This window comes from Arvicola amphibius, chromosome 7 (assembly GCF_903992535.2).
Source record: "Arvicola amphibius chromosome 7, mArvAmp1.2, whole genome shotgun sequence".
NCBI classification, from domain to species: domain Eukaryota; kingdom Metazoa; phylum Chordata; class Mammalia; order Rodentia; family Cricetidae; genus Arvicola; species Arvicola amphibius.
The window spans coordinates 67,570,867-67,596,156 of NC_052053.1; the positions used below are offsets into that span (position 1 = coordinate 67,570,867).

At 44.9% G+C, this 25,290-nt stretch overlaps 1 protein-coding gene and 1 gene segment (V, D, J or C); one reads left to right on the plus strand and one right to left on the minus strand.

Moving 5' to 3' along the window:
* LOC119819860 overlaps positions 1-25,290 on the plus strand; it is a 719,441-nt gene that overhangs the window by 612,392 nt on the left and 81,759 nt on the right.
* Positions 14,434-16,704, minus strand: LOC119819873 (disintegrin and metalloproteinase domain-containing protein 21-like). Its single transcript, XM_038338097.1, has one exon. It carries the CDS (start codon positions 16,702-16,704, stop codon positions 14,434-14,436), a length of 2,271 nt encoding a protein of 756 aa, XP_038194025.1.

A 25,290-nucleotide genomic window follows, 5' to 3' on the forward strand; every position in this document is an offset into this window, starting at 1 on the left:
CTACTTATTGCTGCAATGGGATCGCCTCTCTCTCTCTCTCCCCCCTGGTCTTGGGGGCTTTCCTCCTCCTCCTACCAGGAAACAGTGGGCTTGAAAGTTTCAATGTGCACCCAAGTTACAAATTTTCCCCTAAACTCCCAAACTTACCTCTTGTTCCTAGTTTATATCTGATCTAGCAGATTTCCAATAGACTAAAGACTGACAAACTACTCCAAACTCACCAGAAGCCCTGGGTGCTTCTAACAGTATTCCAACCAGGCGAGAGCCTCTGCATCCTAGACTGCTCCACAGCAGCCTGCACTTCCCTAAGATGATCCTGCTGAAGTCATTGAGGGCAGGGAGGAACCTGGTTCTGGAAGGTAGGCAGTCCTTAGTTGACTAACATTCCTGCCTTTGTTTATTGTGAAAGGTAAGGAAATAGGAAGAGGTGAATGGGTGAGGCAGGAATTAGGGTGCCATGTTCTTTTCTGCTTCCTGTTGTCTGGGGCATCAATAACGTTAAGGACCCAAGAAAGCTGGGGTTGGAGGATGTGTGGAGGGAATGGGAGAGAAGAGGGAGTGAGAACTTGGATTTGCTGTGTTTTGTTGTTGTTTGTTGTTGTTTTTTTTCCCATGTGTGTATTTTTTATATTTAAAAATTTCCATCTCTCTCCCCTCCCTCCTCCCCCTACCCTCCCCTCCTCCTCCCCCATCCCTCCCGTCCTTCTCCCCCTTCCCTCCCTCCCTCCATCCTCTACCTCCCCTCCCTCCCTCTCAGGCCAAGGAGCCATCAGGGTTCCCTACTCTATGCTAAGACCAAGGTCCTCCCAATTCCCCCCAGTTAGGAAGGTGATCAACCAAGCTGAGAAGCTCCCACAGAGCCCGTCCATGCAGAAGAATCAGAGCCCCAGCGCCATAGTCCTTTGCTTCTCAGTCAGCCCACACTGTTGGCCACATTCAGAGAGATGGGTTTGGTCACATGATCCATCAAAAGGGAAGAAGTTAAACTTTCATTATTATGCAGATGATATGATAGTGTACTAAGCGACCCACCAAAAACTCCACCAAAAGAACTCCTACCAGCTGATAAATTCCTTCAGTAACGTGGGCAGGTTACAAGATCAACTCCAAAAAAATCAGTCGCCCTCCTATACACAAAGGATAAGGAAGCAGAGAGGAAATCACTGGATTGTTGTGTTTTTAAAGAATCTAATTTAAAAAAAGAAAAGAAAAGAAGGGTGTTGGAAGTGTCCAACTGCTGGTACTGATTTGAAATCTGAGTGCTGAACTGTAAACTGTAGCATGACTGTCAGGGTCCATAGGCCCCAACATAGAAACTATTTTTCCCTAACTCAACCAGTCCGGAAGAGCGGGGAAATAACAAGTCACACAGCAATATCGGGAAGGGCATCTCGGGCTTCATCCATTCCTGAAGATCTACCCGCGTTTAATTGTTCAAAAATCTTTTATCCCCCAGGTAAACCAAGGTGGATACTCATTAATATTCTCTTTCCAGGGTCGCTGGGCTACTGGAAACACCTGCAACTTAAGTCACCCGCTTTGGAATCAACACCTCTCCCCAGGCGATCTAAATAATAAAAAAGAGAGAAGGAGCCATACATTCTGCATCTTTGTCAGGTGGCTAGCTTTTTTGGCAGGATTGCAGCTGCCTTGGAAATTAAGCATGGCCAGAGAGCCTGGCTGTAAATATTTTGTATGAAATATGGGCCCACACGGGACTCTTTTCCTGGAGGGTGGTGCCCACACTGCTAATCAGAGTTGGTTAAAGAAAATTCAGAGACAGTGAAGATAAGGGATGAAGTATCGGGGCTCTACCAGGGTCAGTTACTGCTCCGGTATCTGCACCTGGGAACAGGATCCTGAAGAGATACAGTATCACCATCACTCAGACAGAACAAAACATAAAGCCCATGTTCCTCACCTGAGCCTCCGAGACATCAGAGCAAGGTGTGGCCCCCAGGTGGATAAGCAGCATCAGGACAGCCATGCTCTGAGTGGAGGCTCTGTGTGGAGACAAAGCTGCTCCTCCAGCAGGAACTGCCTACTCTGAGTAGGCAGCTGCTTTGCATGGAGGAGATCCCATGGAGGAAAGAGGGCAACAGAGGCAGAGGCTTCATTGTTCCCACCAAGCTGAGTGATTTTGAGACACATCTCAGGGGACATTCTCTTGCTTTCTGCCTTGTTTTCTTAGTTCCCCAGGCAAATAGATATTGACACAAGTCACACTGTGAAGGCACTGGGGAAAATCTGGTGTTTTATAATCAACCATGTTTGTTCATAATATTTGGTGCTAGGAAATCCATGACAAAGATTGCTGGAATCCGCATTTCCTCACTGCACTCTGTGTTACATCAGGGGTATTTTGTGTTGGCTAATCAGCTGCTCTGGGGATTCAGACAAGGGGCACTGATCCCAGCCATATGGACTTAGCACTTGTGAGCAGACAGGGAGTAGCCAGAGCATGAAAACACTCCTACAGTTTATCCTAAAGCCAGGCTCTTGATGCAAACACCAGCAGGATTTGCATACATTACTTGCCATGGTGACATCTTTGTAAGCAACAGGTATGAAGTGGTATAACAAGATACATAGTTTTGTTGGGAATGAACAGGCATAAGCTATCAAGTCTATCAAATGTTAACAATATATAATTATCATTTATCTGTGATTCCATTCTCAGAATGTAGCAAAAACAATAAAATCAGATTGTGTCCTTAAGTGTTGTCAATCTTTTCGTTTACAGAATTGTTTACAATAGGTCACATATAGGAATGATCTAGATACAGCCTACATACAGAAAGCATAAAGAAATAACAGTTTGATGTATGTATAACAGTATGTAAACGTATAAATAAGGGTCATTATCTTAGTTGCACTATGTCATATAACACCATGACCAAAAAAATGTTCATTTCACTTACAATTCTGTAACATTTTATTATCAAAATTAGTGAGGGTAGAACTCAAACAGGACAGGAACCTGGAGATGGGGAAGTGGTACAGAGGTTATGAAGGAGTGCTGCTTACTGGCTTGTTTTTATGTACTTGATGAACCTGTTTTTCCTGCACAGACCCAGGGCCATCAGCCCAGAGGGGAGGTACAACCCACAGTGGGGCTGAGCCCTTCCATGTCATCACTATTAAGAAAAATTCCATCCAGCTAAATCTTATGGAGTCATCTTCTCAATTGGAGAAACTAGATGACTCTCTTAATGACTCTATCTTGTGTGTCAAGTTGACATAAAGTAGCTAGCACAGGCAATCATTCCAGCTTTGCAGATGAAATAAGTTCTAATGCTTTCAATACCCTCATAGACTTTATGTTGATCAGCATCAACTGGACTCAGAGCAGGAATGACTGAAGACTCATTGACATCTGCAGAAACATAATCAAAGACAGTGAAGAGGCATTGGCATTTGACAAAATTGAGACAAAACCCAACTTCCCGGCCTCACTCTCAGGAAACACAAAATGGTTCAGACAGGGCTGAACCTCCAGCTTCATGACCTGCACAATCTGACTTTCTTCCTGGGTCCAGTCAGCTAGGTTACCCATTCCTTGCTTAAGGACTGTTTTCATGGGGTAGGCTGCTCTGCTATCTCTGTGACTGAAATGGTGGTAAAAGGTCCTTCTGTATGTGTATTGCGTTCAACTGGTTGAAATACAAGACTGCCTTGGCCTTTTGATAGGGTAGCCCTTAAGTGGGGTGGGGGTAGAACAGAACAGAAATGGGCTGAGAAGAAAAGGAAGTGTGAGAACAGAATGTCTGGGAAGAGGGGAAGTGTGGCAGAGGCCATAAAGCTCCAGCCTGAGACTGACGTAGGTTAGAATCTTTCCTGGTAAGCCACCGACCTCGTGGTGCTACACAGATTATTAGAAATTGGTTAGACTAAGATGTGAGAGTTAGCCAATAAGAGACTAGAGCTAATGGTCCAGTCAGTAATTTAATTAATACAATTTCTGTGTGGTTATTTCGGGGGATTAAGCTAGCCGGACAGCAGTATGCAGCCTGCTCCTCTTACTCAACTGAAAGAAAAAAGGGATCAAGATGCAGAGAAGGGGCACTACAAACACTGTGTCCTTGAAAACAGATATAGGTGAAAACTGTTCACAACAGAGGTTATTATTACTTATCTGAACCAAGAACTCCAGCATCAGTGTTTGGAGGGTCTTCCCAGTCATATCTGCCAAAAGTACAAAAATGTACTTGCTTAGTAAACATACTCATTTGAGTACTACACAGCAGGAAAAAAATAATGGCATCTTAAATTTTGCAGGCAAATGGATGGAGCCTAGAAAACATCATTTTGAGTGAGGTAACCCAGACTCAGAAAGACAGTTATCACATGCACTCACTCATAAGTGCTTTTAAACATAAAAGCAAAGAAAAACTAGCCTACAAATCACAATCCCAGAGAACCTAGACCAACAGTGAGGACCCTAAGAGAGACCACACAAGATCTAATCTACATGGGTAGTAGAAAAGACAACATCTCCTGAGTAAATTGGGAGCATGGGCACCATGGGAGAGGGTTGAAAGGGAGGGGAGAAGCAGGAAGAGGAGCACCAAAAAATGTAGAGCTCAATAAAAATCAATTAAAAAAATAAAAGAGAAATGTACTCATTTGAAACAGAAAGCATGTCTATCAAAGATCATTCTCTGTGCAGAACAACTGTATAGGTGTGCTCATGCACCGACAAAGCACTATCAACTTAGCCTGCAAAATTCCTTACTGTGAGCATTGACCTGTGCACTGTAGGCCTTGAAAGCACCAGTGGTGTCTACTGACAGAGGGCCAGCAAATTCCTCCATAACTGACACTACCCAGGTCATGTGCAGACACAGATGAAAGCCCTCTAGTGGAGAGCAAGCAACAGCTACAGTAATGTGTGGCCACACCTTAGCCACATTCCCATGCCATTCGCTGCAAAGCTTTTATGTTAATAAAGCAAGGACATGCTCATCAGGATAAGTAGATCCACAAAGGCATCTGAAGCTGAAGTGTGTGTGCGGTGAAGAGTGACATCATCTTGTCTTTGTTAGTTTTTGATGTGACCATGAACAACAGGGGTAAGGACATCTGTGTATCTAGCCAAACTTTTATTAAGATATATTACTGTGGGGCTGGAGAGATGCTTCAGAGGTTAAGAGCACTGGCTGCTCTCCCAGAGGTCCTGAGTTCAATTCCAAGCAACCACATGGTGACTCACAACCATCTGTAATGAGTTCTGATGCCTTTTTTCTGGTGTGGCAGCATACATGCAGATAGAACACTTGTACATAACATAATAATAATAAATATTCTTGTTATTAAAAATTTTCATTTAGTTTACATCCTGATCACAATTTCACACATCCATCCTCTCTCCCATTATTTTTCTCTCCACCTCCTACTACCCTTCCCCATCCATTCTCCATCTCCATTTAGAAATGAAGGCCTCTCGTGGGTGTCACCACAAGTTCCTTCCCTGTAACCCATATGCATCGAGACTAGGCAAGGCAACCCAGCATGGGAAATAGATGCCCAAAAGCAGCTTAATCAGCAAGAATAAGTCCTGATCCCACAGCTAGGAGTCCCACAAACAGACATGCAGAGGGCCTAGACTGGTCGCATGCAGGCCTCCCTAGCTGTCAGTCCAGCAGTCCTTGATCTCCCAAGAGCTCAGATCAGCTGTCTCTGTCAATTTTCCTGTCAAGACATTGACATTCCTGACTAGCACAATTCCTTCTTCCTCTGTTCAACAGCACTCCTGAAGCTGGCCCAGTACTTGCCTGTGTATCTCTGTCATCTTCTTCCATCAGTTTAAAACTGGGTGAAGGTTCTATGATGGCAATTAGGGTGTCACCTAGCTGATTACAGGAGATAGTTCAGGCACCCCTCTTCATTATTCCTAGGAGTCTTAGCGAGGGGTCATCTTTGTGGATTCCTGGGAGTTTCCCTGAACAGCAGGTTTTTTCCTTTAAACTGGGATGGCACCTCCTAGCAGACATCTCTTCCATTATTCTTTCCCCTCACCCAACCTTCCTTCAACTCACCCAATCAACCACTCATGTTCCCATACCCCCATACACCACAACACCCAGTTTACCGATGGGATCTTTCCTATTTCCTCTTCCAGGAAAATCATATGTTCCTTCTTTGGGCTTTCTTCTTGTTACTTCACCTCTCTGGGGCTCTGGATTGTAGCCTTGTTACCATTTACTTTAGAGTTAATATTTCACTTATGAGTAAGTACTGTACTTGTCTTTCTAATCAGGGTTGCCTCACTCAGGATGATTTTTCTGGTTCTATCAATTTGTTAGCAAATTTCATGATGTCATTGTTTTTTATAACTGAGCAATACTCCATTGTACATATGTACCACATTTCCTTTACCTTTCTCCTTTTAATTGTTCATTGAGGGACATCTAGGGTTGTTTCCAGGTTCTAGATATTGATTACAAATAAATCTGCTATGAACATAGTTGAGCAAATGTCCTTGTGGGTCTGATTGAGCATCCCATGGGTATATGCCCAAGATTGGTATAATGGTCTTGAGGTAGATTGATTCCCAATTTTCTGAGAAAAATACCATATTCTACAGCCACTTGAAAAATCAAAATTTTCACTCCCACCAGCAATGGAGGAGTGTTCTCCTTACTCCACATTATCCTCCAACAGATGTTATCAGTATTTTTGATCTTAGCCATTCTAACAGGTATAAAATGGCATCTCAAGACTCAATTTTGGTTTACATTTCCTGTCATAACTACAGATGCTGAGCAAGTCCTTAAACATTTTTCAGCAATATGAGATTCTTCTGTTGAGAATTCTCTGTTTAGATCTATCCCCCCCACTTTAAAATGATTTGTTTTTTATGTCTAATTTATCGAGTTCATTAGTATATTTTAGAGATCATCCTCTGTTGGATGTGGAGTTGGTGAAGATCTTTTCTCATTCTGTAGGCTGCCATTTTGTCTTATTGACAGTATATTTGCCTTATAAAAGCTTTACTGTTTTCAGAGTACCATTTAGTAATTGTCAATCTCAGTGCCTGTACTACTGATGATCCATACAGGAAGTAGTCTTCTGTGCCAATGCATTCATGTCTACTTTCCTCTCTTCTATGAATTCACTGTAACTAGTTTATGTTGAGGTCTTTGATTCACTTGGACTTGATTTTGCAGGGTGATTGATATGGGTCTATTTGTATTCTTGAACATACCAACATCCACTTATGCCAGCAACTGCCTTTTGGTATGAAGAGCCAAGGTTTTCTGGTGGTTGACTGATTCTCAGGTCAAGTAGTGTTTTCTCAGCATAGGTGGGGCTTGGATGCCTAAATGCATTATGTCCTCCAGTTCTTCTGGCTTGTTGTGAACTTTACTTATGCCTATGGAATCTGTTCTTCTTATTGATGTAGGTTGCCAATGGCAATGGAAAACATTCTTCCAAGTGGTTTAGTGGTGCTGGTGCCTATAGGGACTGTGAGACCTGACTTGTCTCTGTATTGCAGCAGGGTTGAGCTACACCCCAGAGGGAACTAGAAGTCAATTCGCCACATTTCCTGAACTCACACCATAGCCTACCTATCAGAGCTCTTACCAGAAGGCTCAGGGTTTCTGAAAACCATTTGACCTTTCAGGGAGTGAAAACTCATCACTCAAGGAAGTGAGTTTGACACTGCTGCTTCTTCTCTGGGGTGGGACATAGACCAGCAAAAGCTCCCCCTTTCCACTTCCAGTTGTCTTCATAACCCTGACCGAATGTCACAGCAATGCTTTTTCCACTAGTCCTCTCAGAAGGAGGTCTGACATTCTAGGGATCATAGGCACCAAGTTTCCAGGAGGCACCTTAACAGTTCACAGAAGACTGCTATTTATCCCCACACACAAAATGCCACATCTCTGCAATTTGTGCAACAGACGGAAGGGTGAAGCAGGCAAGGAGGGCAGGTCCCTTCATTCTCACAAATCCACTGAGTGTCCAACCTCTCCTAGAAACTGTAAATGGGGACTGTGTCAACATCTGGGGTGCTCTCAGAGTTGGTAAGAGGCAACCTCTCCACAGTCCAGGACAGATGTTTTCCCATTAAAGGACTGTGTTTATCAGTCCCAAGGACAAAGTACGAATAGTCTGTGAGGCACTTTTGATTTCCTGTGCTTGCTTTGCACATTTCTTAACTTCCTGATGACTTTTTCATCCTTCCATAATAGCTTTCTGCTGATTCTGTCCCATTTTACCATGAAAGCTGTTTGTAAGTTGCTATGCCTTCTTACCAAACTTTGCTGGTCTAAACATCAGCTTATGCAAGACTTTCTGGTCCCAATTTACCTGTCTTCTTTATTTTATCATACTTTGGTCCTCCCACTCAGCACCATTTCATACTGGATGAAAAAAAAAAAGCCTGCTGGCCCAGGTCAGTTGGCACCTAGACAGGGACTTGAGTATGAAATACATAAATATGAATATAAGGAAAGCCAGACTCACAAGCCCAGAACAGAAAGCTTGCAGGTTGTCTAACATAACAACCAGACAACCTGCTCCTCCAGGGGAAGAAGCTCCACCCAACACTCCAACCAACCCACCCCAGTTTTTCTGCTGGCATCTAGAGGGAGCCAAAGCAGAATTAGTGAAAGTACCTGTTGGGTGGGTGAACACTAACTCAAACATCATCATAAGTTTGAAATGACAAAAGATCTATTTCCCACATCAAGTAGGAAATGAAAGAAACTGGCAACCCAGAGGCTTATAGGGAGTAACACTATTAGAAGATGTGGCCTTGCTGGAGTAGGTGTGGCTTTTGGTGGAGGAAGTGCATCGGTAGGGGGTGGGTGGGCTTTGAGATCTAAAATATTCAAACCAGGGTGTGTGTGACATCCACTTTCTGCTGCCTGTGGATCCAGATGTACAGCTCTCAGCTACCTCTCCAGCACATGTCTGCCTGCTTGCTGCTGTGATTCCTGCCATGATAATAACAACCTAAACCTCTGACTCTAAGTCAGTCTCAATTAAATCTTTTCCTTTACCAGATTTGCTATGGTCATGGTGTCTCTTCACAGCAATAAGACCCCAATAAGACAGAAAAGAAGTCTCTTTTCTATTTTTGATCCTGCCTTCACTTCTTTTCGGCCTATAAGATTTTACCTGCTCAAATTTCTAACCCTAATTCCCCAACACTCTCTCCTCTCCTCTCTCTCTCTCCTCCTCTCTCCTCTCTCATCTCTCTCTCTCCTCTCTCTCTCTCCTCTCTCTCGTCTCTCCTCTCTCTTCTCTCAGAAGCTAATAGGGCTAATGGCTCTCTTCCCCATCAAAATATCTGCCATTGCTAGATTGTCCAGTGCTGTCTGAGCAGAGAAGCTGACCCTGCACAGGGAATTTGCCCCTCCTACTTCACACTCAGTGTGTTTACCTCATAAGATCCTCAACTGGGTCTTAATATCTAGGGAGATGATTTGCTCCTTCCCAGATCACATTTTTCCCATTGGACAATTACCCTCCCTTTAAATAAAATAACATGTCTGAGCCTTTAAGTATTACACACACACACACACACACACACACACACACACACACTTTTCCTGTCTTCTTTATTTTCTAATCTCAGTCCTCCCCCTCAGGACCCTGTCACTGAAGAATGGCCTGCTGGTCCAGACCAAAGGAGACCTTATGAGGAGAGGATGCATGTTATTTATGCCTCCCTCAGTGAAGAATTCTCACAAAGGCTGGGCCCTCTGTTGCCAGTTCTTGCACATCTGTCACAGCTTCTATGACTCTGGTTAGTGGTCACTATGCTGGATGGATTCTGCCTTTCTCGAACACTGGAAGAGCATAATCCACTCACTTAGCTACTAAGCCAGATTCATTCTGCACAACTTGGAAGAAAAAGTCCTAAGGTGAACTTTCTATGGACTGGTTTAAACCAATTAGTGCGTTTCATGGCTTCTAGAGGGATGGACTTCAGACTCTCTACCTGCACATGGTGCTCCACATTCACACCAAAAGTCAATCCCATTATCCTGCTTCAGTCTTCTTGTTTGGTGACCCAGTGGTGACTGTTACGTTGCTAGAACTACCTTTGCTGGGTTTGACAATCATTATTAAGTGCAGGAGCATGGTCAGAGCAGCAATCACTATGGCATGTCCCTCATTCCTACAGTAGTGGGGTGTGGCACATCTCCTGTCATTCCAGGAGGGAACCGGGGGGGGTGAACAGAGCCAAAAGGAATGAGGTGGACTCCAGTCTGGTGCTGCAGACAACTTTGCTTCATTTTCAGTGTACTTTTGTATGTGGACACAACAAAGAATGTTATTTGACTTCAGAAAAATGTGAATTAGAGTAAATTTAGCACATACTAAATACTACAGAGCAGACCTTTCACTGAAAGACACTGAGACACGGATTATGTCTCAGGAAACATGAAAGCAAGATAGAAGGCTATATACAGAGATAGGATACACTGAAGACCCACAGGACTTTTGCTGCCTGAAGGGCCAGCCTCCAGCGGCTCAGGGTTCAAAGAGAACCCGTAGAGTTGGCACATACTATGATTTTTTTTATCTGAGGGCATTAGGGAAAAGGAGAGTCACACCCTCTCTTAATGATTTCCATCTTTATTGTCTAGTCTTCTACTATATACTGCTTTCTTCAACTTGTAATCACAACAAAATCTTACAAGCAATATAAGAATTAAAATGTAGCTGTGTACCCTTTCATCAGACTGGGTTTTTTGAGATGTTCTGGCAGTGGGGCTGTGATGGAGGACTTTTATTGTTTAATTAATAAAGAAACTGCTTGGCCCAATAGGTCAGAACATAGGTGGGTGGAGTAAACAGAACAGGATGCTGGGATAGAGAAGGCAGACGCTTCAGGCAGTCGCCATAGACAGTCGCCATGCTTCTCCTCTCCAAGATGGACGCAGGTTAAGATCTCTCCTGGTAAACGACCACCTCGTGGTACAACACAGATTACTAAATATGGGTTAAAGGAAGATGTGAGAATTAGCCAATAAGAGGCTGAAACTAATGGGCCAGGCAGTGTTTAAATGAATACAGTTTCCGTGTAATTATTTCAGGTGTAAAGCTAGCAGGGTGGCGGGATGCAGCCCCGCCGCTCCATCTACAGAGTGGCTCCCCAGTGTGGTAACTAAATCCACTTAAAAACCTGAGAGCTTAAAAAGGAGAGAAAGAGAGTTTAACATAGCTTTTTGCTGTTTGCTTGGACGTGCTGTAGAGAGATTTCCTGATTCAGCAATAGTGGCAGAAAAAAAAAAAGCCGCACCAGCCATTTTAAAATGTGGCTTCCTGGGCCCTGCCACTGGTACAAACTCCGGCCATGGAGCATTTCTGGGACCACTTGGAGTCGGGAACAGGGTAGCTGAAACCATGCCTGTGACTCAGCTCTTCCTGCCTGGGTAGGCCGCCCGATCAGGTCTACTAAAAAGTGGCAGTTTTGAAATACCAGTTTCTGGGCTGTGCCACCATTATAATATCTGTCTGCCTCCTGCGGGGGACAGAACTTTTGAATGGAGCATTTGGAGTAAAGTGCTATGATTTGTTTGATGGCAAACTGGACTTGCTGTGTGCCTGAAAGGGGAGCACTACGCGTGGCTCACAGGCACAAGCAGCTCCATGTTAGCTGTGCTGTGAGCATGGCCTACATGTGCTTAACTGTCCTGGTCTCAGGCAGGAACTGTCGTAATTATCATAATAACAGTGCACTTAAGGTTTAGACTGGGCAGTAAACAGGCAGTACCATATTACCCCTACATGGTGCAAGCTAAAGTTTTTAAGAAGCACTCAGCATTTTAAGAAATGCTCCTGGACAGTAAAAGAATTACAGATTCACAATAGGACAGATTCAGACATAAAAGACCTTTAAATGGGTCACAATGTTGGATGAATGTATGTAGGCTTGACAGAGAGAGAAGAAAAAAATATATAGAGAATAAAGTTAATGCTTTTTAAAAAAAAGGGTAAAGTCTTTAAAGAAACAGAATAAAGTGATAGAGTAAAAATAAGCCACATAAAAATGGAAAATTCACAGGGAGTCTGGATTATGTATTTTATTGTGTTTTCTTTGAAATTTTTGACTGTAAAGGAGCTAAATACAGAGAGACATTTCATTATACGAGCTGCCAGGCTAGACCAGAATGGACATCTTAACGGTATGACTTCAGAATTTGGATCTAAGAACATGATGCTTTGGAAAAGAGGGTCTTCTTTTGTTTTCACAGAGGATGACACCTATGGATTGCTTCTTTCCCAATATGGTATGATAGACCACGCCCTCCTGAAAGGTTGCTATGAACATCTTCAAAAAATTACTTCACTCAACTGCCAACTGAGATGAACCTAGCAGACAGGTTATACCATGAAAGACCTAAAAATCAGCGCCCCCACTCAGCAGGAAGCAGTTTGGAGAGAAATAATTGTGCCCATATTCCAAACTATTGTTTATAAATGTTCTTTTACATTTAAAGGGGGATATGATATAGATATAAATAATTTGCATTGGTATGGATTTTAAGGTCAATTTTGTTATATGTATATGTATTTCTGATCTTGATTAAGCTATTGTGATTGTGTAGTTCATTTTAAAATGTAATGTATAATTAGGAAATACAGGTTGTTAATGGATAATCATTGATAATAGTCAAGCTTATAGTCATGTTAGTTAGATTTTCTAGATATATAGAGATAAATTTCAGTTAGATAGGCATTCTTCATATCTTTCAAAGACTACAGAACATGGCATTTAAGATTTTTAATAACTTAGGGCTTTTCATGACAATGAGACACGTCTGTTCCTGGCAGCACCAATCTACTTCAAAAGGAAGATGGGCATCGAAGAGTCTCCTTATGGAGTTCGTTAGCCATTTGGGCAAGAAACTGCTCTTGCCTGGACTGTTGCATAAACTGGACACAAAGAACCCACAGAGAGAGGACTGCTGAACTTGCCTAAAGGTGAGATGGTCTTTCAGGGTTCCTGATTCATGAAAGAGTCTGCGAGATGTTGTGCAGGACACAGCAGAAAGTGACTGAACTGTCTTTGGAATTTCCTGCTTCATTGAAATGTCTGCTGGACACTATGGGCCTGAAGGCCAAAGATGGACACCCCAACGGTACAGAGGAACTTTGGGTGACTGTCCAGGCAGCGAGTTGTCTCTGTCATTTCTAGAGTTTGAAAGTTGCATATTTCTTGTTTACTTAGGTAGTATTATATCCTTCTGAAGTCTATGATGGAGATGAAGAATAAATAGATAGTTATAGCTTTCCTTAGTTATGATAAAAGATAAAATAGATCTAAATATTGTAACTGTAATTCTTGCTTTATAACTGTTTTGTTATATGTAATTTTGCTATGTTAAAGTTAAAGCGTTCTGTATTTGTTTAAACAGAAAAGGGGAAATGATGGAGGGCTTTCATTGGTTAATTAGTAAAGAAACTGCTTGGCCCAATAGGTCAGATCATAGGTAGATTGGTTAGACAGAACAGGATGCTGGGATAGAGAAGGCAGATGCTTCAGGCAGTAGCCATAATCAGTCTCCATGCCTCTCCTCTCCAAGATGGACGCAGGTTAAGATCTTTCCTGGTAAGCGACCACCTCGTGGTGCAACACAGATTACTAAATATGGGTTAAAGGAAGATGTGAGAATTAGCCAATAAGAGGCTAAAACTAATGGGCCAGACAGTGTTTAAATGAATACAGTTTCCGCGTAATTATTTCAGGTGTAAAGCTAGCCAGGTGGTGGGATGCAGCCCCGCCACTCCATCTACAGGGCCGTAGAAAGTCTGTGTCCATAAGGTGTGGGTAGTACACTTAGTGAGTCAAGGATCTGTGTTAATGGTGATGTTCTCAACAATCAGTTCCCTGGCTTCGTATGACATAATGCTTCTGTGCTCCTATACAACGTCCTCACCTGGATCCCAAGTCTGCCCTTCTCCCTCCATTCCTCTAAGCTGTGCCCCTGAAAATCCTATCCACAGCTGGAGGAGAGAGGACCACTGACAAACATGGTGATAAGGAGTGGGAAAGTGTCAGAGCTCAGGAACCACATTTTACAGTACCATCCTAGATACGTTCTTAAAAGAAATGTAGACAACTCCCATTAATCCTTAGCCCAAAGACCTAACTAAGTTCAGGACATAGAGGGTTCCTGGTTCAAGGTCTCCTCTGACCAACAAAGGAGCAAGCTTAGTGCAGCTCCAAACAGCTTACCAACATTACAAAAGACACCAATTTGTAATTTTGAAAGATGTATTCCAGTGTGAGGATCAGCAACCTATCAAAGACAGGTGGTATCAAAATTGACCACCTCCCGTGTTCCCATAAAATAGACCCAGGCTCTTCAGAACTGTGGAATTGAGGTTTTACTTGTCTTCTTGCCGACATTTGTATTTTCTTTTCATTTCTCTTTATTTTACAGGATCCAGGAGGCTAACTCATTTTTACATAGGCATACTGGGTCCAGGCATATGTCCCTGCCCACGAAATAAAGCAGCTTGCAAGTCTTCATACTTGATAATCCTAGTAATTGCTACACGATAGGCCACCCCAAAGAGGAGTGAGCCTATGAAGACATAAATACGACCAAAGACCATTCTTAAATATACCACTGGTTCTTGGCTCTGTCTTATTGTGCGCATTTTAAGTGGAAGGGGTCCACTGTCTAAACTCCCTCCAGGTCCATGTCCTACGCAGTTTGGAGGGTCCCAACCCACATGACAGTGGCAGTTCCGACGGTTATTGCATACTCCTCTGAAATTGCACTTTTCTGGGGTGCAGTCGTAATCCAGTTCAGTTAAAGATCCATTGCAAGACCCTCGATCACAAAAATTAGTTTGGGAACAGGGAGTACCATATCTCACACGTCCAACATCTGTTGATTCTGTTGCTCGATGCTCATCGAGCCCAAAACAGGAAAACCCAGAAATAACTGACTGGTGGAATGAAACATGTTCCTGCAAGTGTGGAAGGAAGGTGACATTCGTACACTGCAACCTTCCGCACATCTTATCCTTATCAGCACAAGCTCTGAATATGAGGCTTTCTTGTCTTCTGTGACAATGTCCAAATCTATAGCTTTCCTTATTGATGTCATAGCACCTTTTATTACCTGCACGGGCACTTACACCGAAGACTTCCTTGCAATGTACATTGCGATCGGTGCAGTTTCCTTTATAGCAATACCCCTCTTCTGAGCATGGTGTTCCATCTTGCAGATAAAAGTCTGTTGGGCAGGTGAGTATACTCCCATTACAGTACTCTGGAAGATCACATATGTTCTGGATACTTCTGCAAAGTGTCCCAGAAGGACTGTAGGTGCAGTTTGCACAGCATGATTCCTTATCACAAATGCTACCCTTTGAGAATCTGCAGTTATTCTGACAGCACGGATTTGCATAACATGCCTTGTTTGAGCCACAGTCACATTGCTCACCTTCATCTAGTTTGGAGTTTCCACAAACTTTATAGGTATATGTTTCATTATAGTAAGTAGTAAAGTCAGAAAAAAGACATTCCAACTCACCAGGGGTATTTAGTATTTGGTTTAACTCTGCAACGGAACAATTGCTAAAAGCATCTGTTAGCAGAGGATTCCGGAACATAAGGCAGGTTGCTCTTCTCTGGCAAAAACAGTAAGACTCATCATCAATATTCAGACCTATATTCCTCCCAACACGATTGGTTACCCACATAGACATATATATATAAGCTCGTCCATTTTTGCCAATAAGGGTTAGGCCATTGGTACTACATATACCACGTGCAATTGGAATAGCCTCATTATCTTGGGGCCCATAATTGTTAATTAAGCTTGATGCATCAGGCCTAAATCTGTGGTAAAAGTTTGACAAATAGTAATTATGAATAGGTCCTCCAGGCATTCTGAAGTCATGTGGAAATGGATCTCTGTGGTTATACACAGATAAGAGAATAACATAGTAACGCAAATTAATGTTGGACATAAAAGTGTCCATTAAGCTGATTAGTGAAAACAAATATCTGGATGACCTTTCAACAGTCCTGGCTATAACATGTACGGAATGGGTTGCTTGAAAATGGCCTTTTATAGCAGCTGGATGTGAAGCGTAGTCTCTACTAGACATTCTGGGAGCCACATTGGAATTTGGTCTAGATAAAGAGGGTCCTATGCTCTGGTCCATGTGCTTCCATTCATTCATAGGCCCCACTGCATCAGAATCCATTACAATCTGTGAAATAATGTGCTCAAACCTGTGTGAATCATTGAGGGGTTTGATTTCATAGGCAAGGTCATCCAACATCATGACCCCGTCCAGGCCCCCATAGCAACTATCCAAAGTGACCATCGATTGAGGGATCCCCTCCAGGTAGCCAATATAGTAACAATCTACAGGAAAATAAGGGTAATCCATCTGTAAAGCTCCTTGGTCATCTTGAGTTGTCAGCAGCAAGTGTCTGGGCCAAATAAGTGTCTTTCTTCGCAGGTGGATGATATGTCTCTGGCCCCTAAAGCGCAAGCTGTAGGAGAGCCGTCCTGGCGCTTGAAATCCCTTACCATGGTAGATCTCCTTCCGAGGAATGACCACCTCTGATGAGATGTAACGCCACGAGGGAGGGCCTTGAAAACACTGGCTGGGAACCAGGAGCAGCACCCAGAGTGCAACCAGCAGGAGTGGGGCCCTGGGGATCACTGGTCTTTCTACCATCCTCATGCCCCAGCTCAGAGATAACATCCTGCATGAAGCTGGGCTAAAACCCTCAGTTGTGGCCACTGCCTGGCATGGGAGACACTGGCAGTGGACAAAGGGCTTCTTCAGGCTCCTAGCCCTGCTGGTTACCCAGACAACTTGAGGAGTTAGGTAACAGTTACTGGGTGTGGCAGGAGTGAGTCAGGAAATGTTAGCTGAGGTTGATGTGAAATAGGGTCAAAAGCAACATCAACAAGTGCACCTGGGAGAGAAAAGGCAGAAGAAGCCAGAGTGTCTCCTCTGAACAGGCTCAATCCTTTCTTATATTTCCTGGCATAGAAACATCATGAACACATTTTCAGTCATCTGAATGTGTTTGTAACCAATGTTACTCTGGGTCTGTTTCTAGAATTCAAATTTTCTTTTTATTTTGCCTTATATTTCTCACATATAAAGGTGAAGGTAAATACTTTGAATATTAAAATTTTAGCACTGACTATTTTTGTTCTCCCAAACACATTTTATTTGAATTTATTGTTAAACTATTTACAAATAGCTTTAACTTTTTGGATATTACTTGAGGGTTTGTGATTTTCACATGTTGAATTTTCTCAAATACTATATACTCTGGATGAGGCTCCTGGTTCCAAGCCAGTGTTTTCAAGGCTGTCCCACATGGTGCTATATCTCATTGGAGGTGGGCATTCCTCAGAAAAGTGTCTACAATGGTACAGGACCACTGTACCATGTAGTCCTGTAGAGAATTGCACCTTCCCAGCTCACCTAGCCAGCAGGAGGCCATAAATAAGCCTCTGCTTCCCCCTGTGGCCACCAACATCACTGCACCTAATGACACCAGGTGGCTCTTAGCAGAGGGAGGGATAAACTGGCTGGATCCCTGTCTGGCTGTGGGAACAGATGAATGCCCTGCCATGAACTAGGGTGAAAGAGATCATGTGTTCTATCATTGCTCACAAATTTGGGGACATGGGCTTATACTGCAGTTTGGGAAAGGCTTCTCAAGGCTCATGACCACCTTATCATTACTCTGAGACTCTTCATATCACCAGGCTGGATTCCCAAGTCCTGTGTGGACATATGACCTCAGCAAGCACCAGGGGGAATTATGACTAAAGAGACGGGTATTGATTGGGTATCTACACAACTAGGGAGTGCCAGACCCAGCATCTCAAGTCACCCCACACTACTATCCCAGGCCCAACCATGTGGTTGGTCAGAGCACATTGGAGTCAGGTCACAAAGGCAGATCCCATCAGCAGATTACAGAGCACAGACTACAGAGCAGATCTCAGATGCCTCCTTGTGGCCAGATTCATCTTTGCATGATTTGCCTAGACAGACCCAGAGAATTGGCCCCTTCCCAGCTAAGTAGACTCTCAGGTGCAGGTGACACAAAACAGGCAGGGAGAGATGAGAGGTGAGAGGAGGGAAAGGGGCAGAGACAGAAAATGTTAAATATTTACACAGCTGTGTTCCAGTCCCTGACCTCTGATACCCACAGCACAAGTGTTCAAATATCACAATGTGGGGTGGATCGTAGATAAATGCAATTACTGGTGAAAATAAAGGGACTGAGGTCTGGAGTTTTCATGATGGCTTCAAACACTCAGTACTGACCCAACCCTATCCCTGTTCCGTTTCCAGCTTCCGGTGAACATGTCCTTGTGACATTCGAAGACAGCAAGCTCCCTGCCCAGTCTGTTTAGAAAGAGCCTCACCATTTGTGCTCCTCATGTTCCTCTGTAGATGCTGGTCCTCCAGATCCTGACGTCTTCTCAGTGATTCCGGCCCTGTCTGCGCCACAGTCACAAACCCCCACCTGTAATGGGCTCTCTGTTGACCCATGGTCCTAAATCAATCTGCCATAAACAGATGTTTTGATAGTTTTTCCTCTGCTTCCATACTACAGAAGAGGAGTGGGCAAACAGGAGCTGAGGCATGTCATGTCACTCCAAGTACCCTCTCAGTCTCTAGCAATATGCCCTCTTCTTTCTAACAGTGCAGCCTCAAGAATCTTCAATTTGCTCCTCGAACATGGCCACTTGAACTGAAATTAAATTTGTTAATTATTCCCAATAAGCCACTGATGCAAATAACATTTCCCAGGTATTCCCATGGAAGCGCTGGTGCATCCCCTACTCTAAGCATTGCTTACCGGGTCACCTCTGAGATTTCAGCAGTTGTCTTATTTTTCATCCACAAAACTCTCCAGCTGCCTAACAGAAAGGCAGAAATATGCAGAACCTTCTGGAAGAACAGCTCTTGCCTGACTTCAGCAGGGCAGCTTAGGTACCCAGCTTTCTCTGGGCCCAGTTTCTGGCAGTGGCACTGGTCAGGCCTCTTGTTGTGCCCACTTAGCACTCCCACAGTGTCCACCCAGTCCGGAGTTGATGGCAGAAGCAGCGAGAACCTCTAGGCAGAAAATGCAAGAGCTGCCTGTGCCAGCAAAGTTCTCATTATACTGCAGTCTCACAGGCCAACCACTTCGTGCAGGGTCTCCTCACAGCAAAGCACAACCAACACAGTTGTCAGCCTCCAGGCCAGCCCCCCTTGGGAATGCCGGTGGAACACATCCCACTTGCTCCCATGCATTCCAACTCTCAAAAGAAACAAACTCCCTCAAAGCTCCTTCACAGACACAACCAAACTACACAAAGCTTCCAGCAATAGGAAGCTAGTCCTATGCCATTTCCCAGGACATCCAAGCTGCTGAAACCGACCTGTGAAGTCAGAGAACTGACCACCCAGATAATATCTTTGCCTACTCATGAGGCATCTGTAGAAGAGGCTTTCCGGGATGTATTCTCACCTGAGGCATCTATGTTTCCTAAGTCTTAGGAGCATCTTTATGGACGTCATACTCCCCTTCAAAAGGCCACATCAGGGGAGGAGATCTGTGTCCCTTGCTCTCCACAAGAGGTCAGAATCCTGGTGTCAGTCATTGCAATCCTCCAGAGCTACTTTTCAACAGTGGTCACGGAATCCTCACTGTGGGAAAATGCAGCTCTAGGCTCCAATACATCCAAACATCTGTGAAGGCCCCAAGTCTTCAAGGAAACAAAATCAATCACCAGAAAAAGTAGATTCTGAAACAAGGCTTCTGTGTCACTTGTAGCCTAGACCGTCACTCACCAGTCCTGGATAGGGAATGCACTGAGAACAGCCCTTATGCAGCAATAGAGAAGGTGAACAGTCCCTCACACCCAGACAGGGCTTCCTGACTGCCCCGAGCCTGTCTTAGGGACAGTAGCAATGGTCTCCAAATTTCTAAAATACGTTCCAAAGGAGCCCATGTCCCATGAGGGCAGTGGGGCCCCAGCAGGAAGCAAAGCCCATGGAGCACAGGTCGGAAGCAGGTGAGTCAGTACACTAAGCAGACTTCCCACCTCTGCCCAGGGCCAGAAATGAAAGCCTTTCCAGAGACACCAGGACCCGTCATTCCTGGTTGTTCTTAGCATCAATTTCACAGGGGCCATTCCTACTCAGACCTTGAAAGGTTATGTGTGGTCACCCGGCCCACAATTGGGGAAGAGAACTGAAAGCTGACACCTCCGTATTCACTTTGCCTATGTTACCCCTGATGCCCCAGGTCCAAGCTGAGGATCTATACACAGCCACAGGGTAACTGCCACTATTAAATACCAGACTGGAGAGGAGGAAACAAAGCCTTTAAGGACATTTTGGGAATATGGAATATGAAAGATAACATGTAGGACATCAAAGTGGTAGAGGAAGCATGAGTGTGTCTATCCCAGCAAGAATTCCCTCTCCTAGATCAAGTCTCACACCCAGGACCAGTCAGGAGCCAACCAGGATCCCACTGCAGAGCCCCGAGTCCTTCGGCTCTGAGTCAGAACACATCAGAAGCAACAGCATCTCTACACAGATGTGTCCCTAAGCAAAGCCATGCACCCAAAGACAGCACTAATGATGGAGGATTTTGTGGTGACTGTGTCACAGTAGGAGTATTGCAAAAAAAGAAAGAAAGAGAGAGAGAGAGAGAGAGAGAGAGAGAGAGAGGAAGAAAGAAAGAAAGAAAGAAAGAAAGAAAGAAAGAAAGAAAGAAAGAAAGAAAGAAAGAAAGAAAGAAAGAAAGAAAGATTAGGCTCTCTGCTTACACGGTGGCACAGACTCTGATCCCTGTAAACCACTGTAGGGCTGGGTACTTGAGTACCATCTGCCAAGCAAGTTGTGAAAATAGACTCTGACCTGAGATCCCTCATAAAGGGCAATATAGAAAGACAGGACAAAGAACATCATTCATTGCAACGGAAAAGGGGAAGCTGTAGATCATTCCAACTTACACGCAAGGGGAAGGGAAGCAGGCCACACTGGGTCTTCACATAGTGTAGGAATAGCAGGGGACTCTGCAGGTTATCCAGCAGGTGGCGCCCAGTACATGAGTGGGGAGTACAAACACTTCTGTCTACAACCCACCTTGCATTTATATTATAAATGTAGCACCTGATGTTGAAATCTAGCTTAACACTGTGTTGTTATTCATTGAGTCAAGGGCCATGTGCCTTCCAGGAGAATGCTCAAGTATTAGACCACATTCTCAGTTCTACCTCAACGAGATACAGCAGTAATTTCAGGTTAATATGGACATCAGAATTTGTGAAGGTGTCCTGAAAGACAGACCTGCACCAACTGTCCAGAATGTAGAGCTCAGAAGCAGCAAGCAGAACTTGTCTGACTGGAGAGCAGGACAGCTCACTGAGAACTAGCAGGCATTGCTACTGCGCACACTGGAACCACTCCTCCATCAGCAATGGAGCCCTAAGTTCACCTGCATAACTGTTACATGGCAGCATATCCGCAGCAGCCTCCAACAGAAACAGACAAATGCCCCTCCATGGAAGAACAAAGTCTGACACATTTGCCCGTGGGAAGCATAAAGAAGGCTTACAAGGGTAGAGCAGCACACAGAGCAGCACACTTGGATCAGCTTTATGCTGAGGATGAGAAGAACCAACAAGGGAAACAGAAAAATAAGTTATTTCCATAGGATTCCCTGTCACTCACCCCTGACAATCCTAATGATCAAAGTCTGAACACTCTGTTTAAGAGAGAAAGGGAAGCCTGTGCCCTGTGTTCCAGGGTCAGGTCCCTGCTGTCAGGCAGTGGGAAATACCAGGGTGACCCCCAGGAATAGAGGGTGACTAAGCAGGAGACCATTAGGGAACAACTGTCATGACATCACATCAGTGCTATGAAGGGAAGAATAAGGACTTGTAAGAGCAGACAGAGTCCAAAGGGCAGCAGATGCTCCACCCAGACAGACAGGGAGACACTGGGTCTGTATAGGATGTGTCTACATAGTCCTCGTGGTGTTCAAAGAGGAAAGGGCAGACGTGCCTCAAAGCACAAAGTCTAGATTCTCTTGACATTGCTTGCAGCTTCTGCCTTTCCTCTGCCCACGTGTCAGGGTCTCTAGACATCATCACCATCTCCCCAGGGGACAAAGGCAGCCTGTCAGTCATGAAGCCACCCAGAGACAGGCTTTTCCAGAAGTCCCTGTCATCTCCCCAGTACCATCCAGGAAGGATTGCATTGAGAGACTAAGCGATGTAGGAAGATACATATGTGGCAGCACCAGGCCCAGCTTCCCGAGCCTTCCTGGAGAGATAAAATCACAGGACAGCTGGCTAGACTTCTGCTCAGGATGGCCGATGAGTCTGCACTGCTGCCTGTTCTGCCACTGGATGCTAGTCCTGCAGATACCAAGGCCTTACCACATGCAGGGCTTTTTGTGAAGGGATCTTCTACTGTGTTACTACGGTAGCTACCACAGTGGTATAGCCAGCAGCAAAAACCCACTGGGAACCTATGGGCCCCAGCAGAGTCCTCAGCTCCAAAAACAGTGGACCTAGAGGAGCAGACACCTCAGAGTCAATTTCTGATTCTTAACCACTGAGTTCCAGTGATTGATGGTAGCCCCCACATGGCATTTCTCACAAAACACAGAGTTCTCAGAGTACCCTATTATCTGCTCCTAATATCCCTCTCTCTCAGAAGCCAGGGATTCCACCAGAAGCCACTTAGTTCTTCACCTGGACCAATATCCCCTTCCTATAGGAAGAGCTCTAGAGATCTTTCTGTAAGACTTGGTAACATTCCAAGCTAGATTCAGACAGCCTTAAACAAATAGCCAAAAACCCTTGATTTGGAAATCCTGATCTGGCACCCACAAGAGAAAGTACCTGCATCACAGTCTCATCGGGGGGGGGGGGGGGGGAGTCATCAGGCACTTGGGAACTACAGGGTACATGTGCTTGTTTTTACCTGGATCAATGCAAGACTAATGGGAGCAGGTTCCTGAAGTTGGGACTGACTTCTACATAGGAGCCAGTGGCCATACAAAGGGCAGAAGTATCTCTCAGACTACTGATCTTCCAAGAAAAGTTCTGTGCCCCATTCTTGGACCACCATCTGTTAAGGGATGAAATGCCTGTGGTAACCACCCTGAGGCCCTGCCTTATCCTACTCTGGGGTGGGACTGCCCACTCTGAACTTGTCCTGCCTACAGCTACAGAGGACCAGGGAGACCATGCCAAAATCTCTCCCTCCAGCTCCTGATGGGGACTGGATTGTCCACTTTGGTTCCTTGGGAGATTACTACTTCTCTCCATGGATCCCTATCCTGAGAAGCCCCTTGTAAACCCCAGCACTCACTCATTGTTCCCTCTCCTTACCCTTTGTCTCTCCAGCCATAGAAGCACAGAGAAGGTAGGTTGAGCATGCACATCTGGACCATGACATGTGAGGTTGTGTCACTGTGATGTTGTAGTGTGTTTCTCACTAGGGCACTAATACCAACAGGTCCTGTGTTTTTGCTGAACTGACCCCCAGGGCCTATGAACCATCCCATCATTCCTCCAAATCTGTCCCAGTGCTGACCACAGGACATCTCCCTGCCACATATCCCATCTGTCCTAGAGCCACAGGGCAGCTATGGGCAGAAGGCCATTACAGGAAGTGCAGAGGGCCCCTGGAGAGGTTTCGGACAAATGAACCATCACAATACGACAGGAGGAGAATTCTGTATGAGCCTCCTTCTCTATGAATACCTTCCACATGATTCAGACCAGTTCCAAAAGCCCTGGATCTCTTAACTACACTGGCTAGCCAGGAAGGATATGTGGGACCCTAGGCTGGGCTTGGGGTCTCAGTTTTGAGCCTATACAGCCACAGTAAGTAAGGGTTGATAGCCCCAGACTCTGGGGTAGCCATACTGTTAGTGCATCTATAAGAGTACCCATGGCATGATCAGGCAGCTGGTCTCTACAGTGCCCCCACCCGACATGGTACAACCCCACACGCAGACAGAGCCATTGTGCATGGGGTCAGGAAACTTCAGTCTTTGCAAAGAACAACTCAGGGTTGAAGAATTCACACTATAATGTAAAATAGACACCAGGGGACACTGAATCCTGCCAAAGTGAAGGAGCTGCAGGCCAAGAAGTTTCTGCTAGAGTCTGTACCATGGAGAGTTTGGGGAACTTGGCTCCACAGTGACACTCAGAGAACCAGAAACACACCTAGGCTATTCCTAGATGAACAAGGCTATCCAGGTGAGCAGATACCTCCTGGAAGCCTCAACACCTCACTCTCAATTCTAAGAGGACAGGAACAACCCAACTAGGGACATGAGCCAAAATATACATACATACATACATACATACATACATACATACATACATACATACATACACATACACATACATGCACACACAAAAAAAACCATATCACAACTGGAAAGGGAACTTCTAGCCTGGCCCACTCATGCCATCCCTCCCAGAGTGGAGGACTGAGGACATCTCCTATCAATGTTACCCCCGGGGGACCCTGCTATGAAGACGCCTGGAAGCAGTCACACAGTAGAGAGTATTTGTGCCAGCCTGAGGCACTGTGGTTACTATAGCTGGGTATACACACAGTGTCATACATCACACATAAAACTTGCCCCTAGGTACCCAGTGCTCAGGTTGTAACGCAAGCTCTGCCCACAGGTGAAACCCACCATGTCCACTGCTCATCAAGAAGGCTCTGAGGCCCTGGGAGGACTTTGAACAAGTTTGTATCACAGCAGGTATGACTGAACTACCACTCTAAGAAAAGCAGCAGCCAAAACTCATCCCTCAGACCCAGACTCTGCCTGGCTTTGTGCTAAGCCCAACCACTCACCTGCCCCTGAGTCTCTGCATTCCTTGGTAACTTGGGATTAGTCATCCTTACTCTGTCATCTTATTTCAGGATTCTCCATCAAAGCTGGCTTTTTCAGGGGAGACTCTACTGGTACACAGCATCAGCCGGCTCCTGCCACCATGGTGCGGGCAGGTGACTCCAGGAGTGAGCCTTGGACATGCAGTAAAGCCTCCAAGAGCAACAGACACCCCACAGTCCCTGGGACACCATGACACCAAGGACACAAACTGGCATCTGCTCCACATTGCTAGCAACAAAAGCTCCACCTGGTCTGTCCTCCAGTCCAGTATAGAGGGGAAGCTCACAGGAATAGGCATGAGAATCAGCCCTGTGGTGTCAGTACCAATCAGAAATCTTTTCCGAAAGGTTATACAAGTAGCTTTTCAGAAAGTGATGGTCAAG